Source organism: Chaetodon trifascialis, chromosome 17 (genome assembly GCF_039877785.1).
Source record: "Chaetodon trifascialis isolate fChaTrf1 chromosome 17, fChaTrf1.hap1, whole genome shotgun sequence".
Classification (NCBI taxonomy): Eukaryota; Metazoa; Chordata; class Actinopteri; order Chaetodontiformes; family Chaetodontidae; genus Chaetodon; species Chaetodon trifascialis.
The window spans coordinates 22,941,486-22,951,660 of record NC_092072.1 but is presented as its reverse complement, the minus strand read 5'-3'; the positions used below and the strand labels follow the sequence as shown (position 1 = coordinate 22,951,660).

Below are 10,175 nucleotides of genomic sequence, written 5' to 3'. Positions count from 1 at the left end.
CAGGAAGTCAGGCGGGCTGATATGGATGTTTGGGAACAAGTGACCCCTGAAGCCCCTTCTGTCACTGTGCTGAAGCGTATTGGTCATCCCCCAGCCAAGGGCCATGGGAAGAGGGAGAGGCTTAACCTGGCATGCCACCCAGCCCTGCGTGAGCTTTGTGTAATGGAAAATATACAGGGCCACCGGGCATGCAGCCATATTGCTGTGGAGGAAGGATGCTGCAGATGCAGGAAGGGCAGTGGACCAGTTGTGTTCACAGTCAATCCCTAATGAAGATTTCTACTATTCCATCCATCATTTAACTGTTCATGATATATCCTGAAAGCATTATGGTGAAAAATATATTAAGACATTTATCAAAAAAGTCTCTCTCAATGTGCTTTTAAGTTTAAGCTTATTAAAAATGGGCATAAATAACTCCCCAATTGAAATTCCTTTTGAGGTTGTTGGACTCAGCTGAGCATAGTGGTAAGCCAGTATGCCCACATATTTCATTATCTGTGAAACAATTACAATATGTGCCAGTTTCACCTCAATTATCTCCAGCTGGTGTGCCACATGATTCAGCCTCCAGACCCACCAGAAACCCCAAACAGTAGAAATGAGTCCATAAACTTTGACATTATGGACTCCCCCACGCCCACCCCCACCCCACCCCCGTGCTTGGCATTGATCTCAGAGCAGACCCAGTATGAGCAAGAACTGCCCTCACTCTTCTCAAAACACACTGAACACTGATACAAAAACAGAAAGCCACTGGTTTGCATTGTCTGTCACTGAGAGAAACTGCACAGAATTAACACCAAACTCCATTCAAAATCCCAGCAGTTTAATATGGCATTGCTTTTATGTTAAACGTGGTTAGCTCAGTCAATAAGATCTATGAAGCACGTGGATGATTTTGAAAATTTGTGCTGTACAGAGCTGTTCCTGAAGAAAGATCAGGACCCTGATATTTACAAAAAAAATTCAAATGACTATAAACCCCACTGGAACTTTATCATGATCATCTCTTTGTCATGGAATCCACTCAATTTGTCTAGACGGTGGTGGATGGTCAATCTTTAAACGCTAATCTTTTATTAGTTATTTCAGTTTTTATTAAGACCAGTTCCTGCAATCCTTTGTAGATTCCACTTCAGCAGCAATGTTGCTGGATGTGCACTAATCATTGTTTGTATAAGTTTTTAGCAAATTGGCATAATAGGAAGGCATGTTTCATCTTTTGTCCTGGGGTCCTGCAGCCCTGCAAACCCACTGCTCACCTGCAAAGCTCAGCAGATTCTTGTTTTTTGGCACTTGGTAACACTGGTCGCTAGCTTGACTGGTGAAATTCAGACATGGCTGTAATAATAGCAAGACATCGAGGGGCAGCTGACACAAATGCTGGCAGTGATCACAGCTACAGCTCACGAGTATTTCATTCAGTTGCAAACTTCTGGAGCTTGAACTCATCTTATTAATTTACTTTTTGAGCATGGAAGTTCATTCTTGACATTTGGGAACAGTATATGGAAGCTCAAAGGTCCAATTACCAGCTGTTGGGCCAAACATCTCACAGCCTTCTTCAGTAAATTCTGGTAAGCTGTCGATATGAAGGGCACACTGCAGATCATTTGGATTTAAGCAACATTGCGCTATGTCCCTCTGGGTTTGCTGTTAATATAAATGCATACAGCGTTTCCTTGAATTTTCAAAATGATGCAACAAACTCAAGTTGAGGGTATGGAGAGGTTAAACTGGTACAGTGTAGAAGAATGACTGCATACATGAGCTCCAGGAACTGCACTTTAGATTCCCTAAAAAGCAGCCCTGACTCAGCCTTTTTTCTTCTTCTGCTGTGAACAGTTTGTCAGTTACACATAAACCAATGAGTGGGGAACAAACCAGCAGTTCAGTGCTCTGACCTGATCAGCAGCTGATAAGATAGACAAACACAACACCGACTACATCACTGTCCTTTTGGTTCTTTATTCCAAGTGAACAAAGTGGATCAAACACATAACTATGAACACTCTGCCAGAGTCGGAGAGTGAAACCTGGCAACATATTCTTTATATACTGTATGTAAAACGCTTCTTCTGAAGCAATATTTCATTTCGTCCAGTTTCAGAATTATACAGAATTCTGTCAGTGTTCCTTTTGAATGTCAGGAAAAGGACCTATAAAGTGCATTCAAACGCTGGCTCTGCTGAATATGTGAATGTGTCGTCAGACATAGGTGCGGCTGGGTCTGACACCAGCCCGTCTCTGAAGACAGACGCTCGACAGGCAGCTGAGGAATATTCCTGCTGAGCCAACTGGGCCTGTCAATCAACTGAACAACACAAGACACATTTACAGGGAGCTATGACGGTGATGAAGTCACAGCTTCGCCCAGCCAAAGAGCCTCACCTTCTACAGCCACACGCAACGGAGAGCTTTTCGCCCGTTGTTGAAATCATCTGTTTTGTGATGAACTATTTTTCTCTTTTGGTGCTTCCGCTTTCCTTCCATTTGCTCCTATGTGATTCTGTGAAGGAGCCATCTACGGGACCTTTTATCATAGTTACTAATGCATTACACCTATGACACAAACTCATTGAATAAAGGTGAAGTTTTAGATGTTAATCTGGGCTATAGCTCAATCTGTAATGAAACAGTTTCTAATTTAAATTGTTAGTTTTAGACATCTTACTTAGGCCTTATGGCTGCTTGTGTTTACATGCTTAAAATATGAGCACTTTGGTTTCTCTTGTTAAATGAAAAAGACTCTGGTAAAAAAATGTGTTTTGTATTCCTAAATGTAATTTATTGAAAAGTATCATTTTGATGATGGCACTAAAATTTTTCAGATGATACCCAGCCTTGCTAGCAAGCTAATGTGCCCTAACCAATGCAATAAATGATATAGCCAAATCGTTAAATACATTGACACTGATTTATCTGCAATTAACCAATATAAACATAATACAATATAGGTTGTTCAGATTTATTGGTCCTGCTCCAATAATGTTACTTTTATTAATTTTACTGCTACTTGTAATTATCAAGTGTTGTATGGTCTGTACACACACATTACAGTGGTACTCATGTAATAGAGGTAATGCAATAATTACTGAAACAAAGGTCCCAACCTGGCATGGAGGGATAAGCAGCCATGTCCTGCCCGCCAAACACTGCACTGCTTTCTGGTCTATCAGAGGGGAACTGGGCATCTCCCCCATTCTGCTGTTGACATCATGTTGGTATAAAGTGTTGACTGTAGAAAGAAACCCTTGCCCCTTTTCATTCAGGAGGATTAACACCGGAACGTATTGTTAGATTAGAAAGATTTACATTTTCTACTATCAGTGTGGCTGTGCTCAGAATATGTGGCTGCAGGAAGGTCGGTTCACGACCAAACAACTGAATAATTGTTTCCATTATTAACAGCCATTTGAACAGTGTTACCTTGATTTAGGGCCATTGTGCATCCTGCTCTTACTGAGTCATTAGTCTTCATGTAAACTTTTGGACGAAACTCTGATTGTGCCACATGGATACAAAATACTTGTCACAATACTGACATATGCAACTTTGATCAGTTTGCTCTAATACTGTCCTGCCAGCCATCTCAACACAAGCTTTGGTAGAATACAAATATAAAGACTGATTGTTTTGAACAATAAGCAGCACATATTTTTAACAAATAACAGAAAATAGACAAGTTCGAGCTCATTGTCCACTTTAAAGTGTTCAGTGTAAACTTCATATCTTGCTGCTGTATAGCATAATACTGGACATCCTTTAGAATGACTTGTTGCTGACCGGATTGTTGACATCCAGTCCATGGGGTAAAATCAATCCCACTGTCCTCTGTGGCAGCCAAACACTGGCTGACCTGAACAAACATTTCCATTGGAAGGATCAAACTCAGCCCATGAGACTTCAAAGGGCAGGCAATTGACTTGACACAATGGGCCATCATTGTATGCAGCTCGCATGAGTTTTGATGAAGCTTTGGGTCCAGCTCATATTTCATAGTTTCCACTAGTAGCACATCATCTCTTCTTCTTCTGTTGCCGCAGCATCTTTCTCCTCTTCATGATCATGGCGTGCAGCTTCTCCAGACCTTCCTGTAGTCCCTCACCGATGATGGCACAAGCAGGTTGAAGGTGCCAGGGTGTGGCGGTGCTGAGCTCGCCCAGAGCCAACATGCTCTCCATCTCAGCCAGACTGAGTGAATTCCTCAGGTCCTGTTTGTTAGCCACCACCAGGACTGGCACGCCCTGGTTCTCTGCCAGCCGTGTGATCTTGTGCAGCTCTGTTTTGGCCTCCTCAATGCGCTCAGCATCCACCGAGTCCACCACGAACACAATGCCATCAGCACAACGCGTGTAAGAGCGCCACAGAGGCCGCAGCTTCTCCTGACCACCTACATCCCAGAAGTGGAAGGATGCTGTCCGTCGGCTACCTCCAAGTGACACTTTGATCTTCTCTGTGTTAAAGCCTTTAGTTGGGACAGTGTTCACAAACTCATTGAAACGCAGGCGGTACAGTACAGTGGTCTTGCCCGCACAGTCCAGTCCTAGAATGACAATGTGGAGTGCCTGGAAGGACGGCAGGCAGGGGAAGACGGAGTGATGATCTGATAATCCGTTCCCCATCTTGGTATACAGAGCAGGAAGGACCGTCACCAAATATTGACCAGGCTGCTTTTATTCCACGGGGACTGCAGCAGGAGCCTGTGGGGGGTTGGGGTATGCATAATGAGTACACACAAACACCCAGCACTCCATTGCTTTACAAAAGACCTAACACCCAACAAGTGATTATATCCCCCTCTCCCCTTGGACTACACATCCTCACATTATCCTGGCAGTGAGAGATGAATGAAAAATAAAACAGCAGGGTGGATCGCAGCCCATTTGCACATGTAGCGCCGCAGCAGCCAGCAGGGATTTCATACGCTAATTTCTATTCAGTGCGTGACTCAGTCAACAACAGGATGAAGGCTTTTGAATTTTACCGAAATCCCAGATTTAACCAATCATGCAATGTTCAGTGACAGGAACAGATCAGAAGAGGATAATTTTAACAGCAGAGCAGAATGACATAGAGATGTTGCTCTAAAAAAGGTGTTGCTCGGCAACATACGTCTCTTATGCTGAAAGGACAAAGCGAATTTCTATTTTAAAAACCCCTACATTAATAAAGCCTTGCGCATCAGTAAACATACGCATATTGCAAAAACATAAATCAGCACTTGTAATAAATCACCAAGGAGTTCTGATAAATTCGGCATATATATGGTCTGCATTCAAGTTTTAAATTGCAATAAATTCGCGACTTTCAAAATTGGTTACAGCGACCGCTCCCGCCCTGCCCACTGCATATTACTTGAGGGAGACAGAGCACACCGTAAACAGGTGAATTGTCAAAGTGTACATTATATTGAAATTGAAAGCTGCTTGGTGTATTAGATTTAACCTGAATTTAATAGCGGGGATTTGTTCACATGGAGATAAGGAAAAATCCTCACTCATATCAAATACAACAGGTAATGCTAGCTTTTTATTTGAAGTGAGTCAGCCGTCTTAATTTTCGAGATTTTTAAATGGACTCTGGCGCCTAATTCATCTGGGTCCTATGCTAGTTCAGATTGGGCTCGACGTTAGGCTATGGTGCCAACAAGTGTTGAAAAATCTTAAAAGTTAAACTGGCTTTATTGGGCCCAGTGGGGCTGTGAGCCAGGCCTGCACATTTATATATAACCTTAATGAACCGTAACGTTACCGTTACATGGCAAACACAGAAGGATGGTGAACAGTTTCTTTCAGGGAAATACATTTAGGCTACCATCTGCGATAAATGTCATTTTGACAGCAGTTATCACGATGTGATCTACGACGAAAAGCACATTTCACAGTAGCGTCATAGAAAACTTACCTTTGAAAAGAATGTTAGTCCATTACAAACTGACAGAATGTCCTCAGGAGCTGAGCTTTCGCTTGTCGCTCTAGTCATGTCCTCGGACCCATTGAGACGCTCAGCTGTAAGGACTTCCTATCTGTTCCTCAGCGGCGCCAAGCTGGACGGAGTAAACAACACGATTTCCGCTATAGTTTTTCACAATAAGTCTTTGCTGAGCTACTTAGGAACTAATTTCAATTAACGTTCAAATCATGTATTATGGCTGCACAGTGGCTCCGGGTACTCCGGCTTCCTCCCACAGACCAAAAACATGCTCATTAAGTTAATTGGTGACTCTAAAATTGCCCCTAGGTGTGAGTGTGAATGGTTTTGTTGTTTTGGTTTGTTTGTGCCCTGCGATCGACTGGCGACCGGTCCAGGGTGTACCCCGCCTCTCGCCCGTTGACGGCTGGGATAGGCTCCAGCACCCCCCGCAACCCCGAAAGGGATAGGCGTCATAGAAAATGAATGGATGGATCATGTATTACAGTTTGACAGGTTTTTGCCAAGTCATCAAATTTCATCATTACCCAAGAAAAGTTCAGAAAGTGGATCCTGAGTTAATCTACTGTTCCCAAGGCAAGGAATGAACTTTCTCCCTCAGATCACGCAATATTAAATAAAATTAAAACCATACTCATATTATAAAAACCACAAAGAATTAATAAATTAAGAAACAACGTCTAACAAATAAAAGATAATACTGAAAGATAATTTTAAACCCTTTGAGCGACAGGATTTTCACATCTGATAACAAACCGTTTTGTGTAAATTATTTCCATTATATAATACTTGTACTGAACTTTTCATATGAGACACAGGAAAATAAGAACTCATTTTATATTTTAGAATTGTTCCTGAGGTATTCACTGTTAACTCCAGTTGTTTTGTTTATCAACGTATTTAATGCTTTTATTGCGAAGGAAAGATGATGGGTGTTCCGGTCTCATTCAGCCTAACATTCGTTAACTTGACAGTCCCATTTCGCGGTCTGATTGGCTGTGAACAACGCCTGCCGCGGTCTCGAGCACACGTGAACGAGGAGTAACGCACGCTCACGCACGTCACCTGTTTCTGTCACTCAGAAGCAATCCCCCCAAAAAGTAGTCGACAGAATTGAGGCCACCAGACGATGATTTTATTTTAATGCCTCCCTTTTTCCTTTCACTAGTCCTCTAATTCTGACGCATTAGAGGAAGAAGAACGTACTTTTTATTATCACAGCATACATGCACCATACCCATTACATGCTTTTTTTTGTGAAATCCAGGGGCAGTGGGCTGCCAGCTGCCCGCGGCACCCGGGGACCCATCCTTTCTTTCGTCACCATTGGTCACCATTTTTTCCTCGAGCAGCAGGCACCGAGGGCAGGTGGAGGATACGCCACCAGTGCCCACAGCGGGATTCGAACTGGGGACCTTCTAGCTGTGAGGCGACAGTGTTACCACTTGTGCTACCGTGCTACCAAACCATTAGTTTTTAGATAAAATACAAAGAACAGCTCTTAACTGATAACACGTTTAACTTTAGGTCTTTAAACTCGCCTAACTCACAACCTTTTTTCACTACATTACAGCAGCGATGGTCATTTGGAAGCTCTGTGAGCCATTTCTGAACATTTATGTGAAACTAAATGTTGCTCTCTGTCCCAAAACGCCCAGAACTGAACACAGTTTGATGTTTGTTTGTTTGTTTTTTGTTTTTTGCTTTGTTTTGTTTTTTTTTATTAAAAGCAGGTCGGTTTTCTGAAACCTGTCATTCACTTGACTGGAACTGTGACAGACCTGATTGGCCACCCACTGCATATCAGCAAGGCAGTGAGCGATTAAGTTTTTTCCCAGCACCACACAACAAACCCAAACAGCCATCACAGAAATAGAAGCACAGATGTAGCTGCAACAAGACTGTGTGTGTGTGTGTGTGTGTTATCTTAATTAAACATCATGGCTTTTCACTTCACATGTTAAAAAAACTGATTCATGCATACTATGGAAAAACAAAAAAATCTGTCATCTGAAATAAAAAAAGAAAGAACGTAGCTACTTTTTAACATGCTGATTGGGTTTTTTGGTGTCAATCAAAGCATCACTGTCTACAGACAGTCTCACACCAGTCTTTGTATTGGCTTTAATTGGCCAATCTTCTGTGGGGAACAGCCTATTTCCTGTACTGATGGCACTAACCCCATCACACACAACAACTGAGTGATAGACTCATCTACAGCTCTCTGGCATGTTAAAAGCCAGTGTAAAGACTTGCATTAGGACTTTTTTGATGTGATCATTGAAGCAGTTTTTCATCCATCCATCCATTTTCTATACCGCCTATCCCTTTCGGGGTTGCAGGGGGGCTGGAGCCTATCCCAGCTGTCAACAGGTGAGTGGCGGGGTGCACCCTGGACCAGTCGCCAGCCGATCGCAGGGCAACACACAAGACAAACAACCATTCACACTCACACCTAGCTTAGCATAAAGACTGGAAGCAGAGGGAAACAGCCAGCCTAGCTCTGTCTAAAAAATACACCTCCAAAGCTTATTGATTAATATGCTGTGTCTTCAAACAGAAGTGAAAACATGATAATTTGTGGTTTTAGTGGGAGCTATGTGCTGGAACTATTTCTGGACGAACGATGCACAACAGCACAGAGTCTTGTCATCACAGCAAGGTTGTCAGGTTTGGTGCCGTCGTGCCTAAACAGAGACCCAAGCCTGTGCTCACTGGCCATATCTGGCAAACCTCACTATAGCCAGAGGTGCTGCACAGAAGTGCTGCGTGGATGAACTGAATAGTTCCAACATGTAACTACAAATTGTGGTTTTTACATTTCTGCCTTTGTACAGATTAAAGAATTGAGGTACACCGTGTTAGTTAGTGAGCTTTAGAAGTGTTCATAGGTGTTTAACCAGCCATGTCCTGACTTCAGCTCTGTGCTGAAGACAGACATTAGACTGATCTTACTCTGGAACAGACAAGTGATCCAATCAAACCAGCTCTCATTCTAGTCTTTCCACTGACTTGGCCAATCAGATATTTATCTCACAAATGATTAGCACTCAATTGCTTTAGTTGTTATGAAAAAGACCCTTAATGAGCCACCAATAGAAAAAATAGCCTGTCCTCCAGAGACGAGAGACGCCGCAACAGACTGCTTTTATCCCAGTCAGAATACTAAGTTACGGAATACCCATTCTGCAAACACAGAACTGGGTTTCTGTCACAGTCTGAACAGAAACATTTCTATTTACACTAATATATTTACCATATTTCATATTGTACAAATACACAAATTCTGTGTCCCCTGAAGCCAACACACAGCATCTGACCTGTGTGTGTGCTACTGAAAATATTCAGGCATCTGATTGAAACATTTGGAGTGTGAACCTTGTGGGGTGATGTGAGCTCTACAGCATTTGCTGCTTTTGCAGCAACTTTTTTTCTGCCAGTCTATCATAACTCAGAACCAAACAGCTGAAAAGCTCAGAGAGCATAGTCTCTTTTTCAAATTTAACTTGTCCTGCAGGTCCTCTAGTGGACATATCCAGTACTTTAAGTGTAGGATTAGCAAAAGGATTAGCAAATGATCACAGCCTGTTTTATGCTTTTTTTTGGATTTGGGGTTGTATATCAGATCTTCTACTCTGAATTTTAGGTTCCTCAATCCCTGTGGGCTGATAATGTCTCAACAAGATCACAAGCAAAACATGTCAGGAAATGTAAGTTTCAAATATGAAATGTCATTAAATGAATCGATGCAATCTTATTTAACATCTTTAATAGTAATTGTTGTAGTCATAATCATCTGAGTCATTTATTTCTCTAATCTTCTAATCTGAATCTAAATTCAGAAACAGACAAAAGCATAGACACCAAATCTATTCATAATATTTAAATATACAAATGACAGTGACTTCAGCCCCCCTCCCACCCCCACTCACCCATCCATTTAGCAAGCATATATTCACAGTTGCAGCATGGTGGCACAGCAGGTAGTGCGCGTGCCTCACAGCAACAAGGTTGCCGGTTTTTCTGTGCGAACTTTGCATGTTCTTCCTGTGCATGCGTGGGTTCTCTCTGGGCACTCCGGCTTCCTCCCACAGACCAAAAACATGCTCATTAGGTTAATTGGTGACTCCAAAATTGCCCCTAGGTGTGAGTGTGAGTGTGAGTGTGAGTGTGAGCGTAAATGGTTGTCTGTCTGTGTGTTGCCCTGTGATCGACTGGTGACCAGTCCAGGGTGTACC

General features: G+C 42.5%; 1 protein-coding gene across 1 annotated transcript; it reads right to left on the bottom strand.

Annotated features, from left to right (window-relative positions):
* Positions 1-1,952: 1,952 nt before the first annotated feature.
* Positions 1,953-6,032, bottom strand: arl4ab (ADP-ribosylation factor-like 4ab). Its single transcript, XM_070984297.1, has 2 exons — positions 5,911-6,032; positions 1,953-4,706 (listed from the first exon to the last, which is right to left on the bottom strand). The coding sequence occupies exon 2, from the start codon at positions 4,626-4,628 to the stop codon at positions 4,023-4,025; it is 606 nt and encodes a 201-aa protein (XP_070840398.1). The 5' UTR covers positions 4,629-4,706; positions 5,911-6,032; the 3' UTR covers positions 1,953-4,022.
* Positions 6,033-10,175: the final 4,143 nt, after the last annotated feature.

Coding starts and splice junctions, on each gene's coding strand:
- arl4ab (XM_070984297.1), bottom strand. CDS start 4,628: ATGGGGAACGGATTATCAGATCATCACTCCGTCTTCCCCTGCCTGCCG.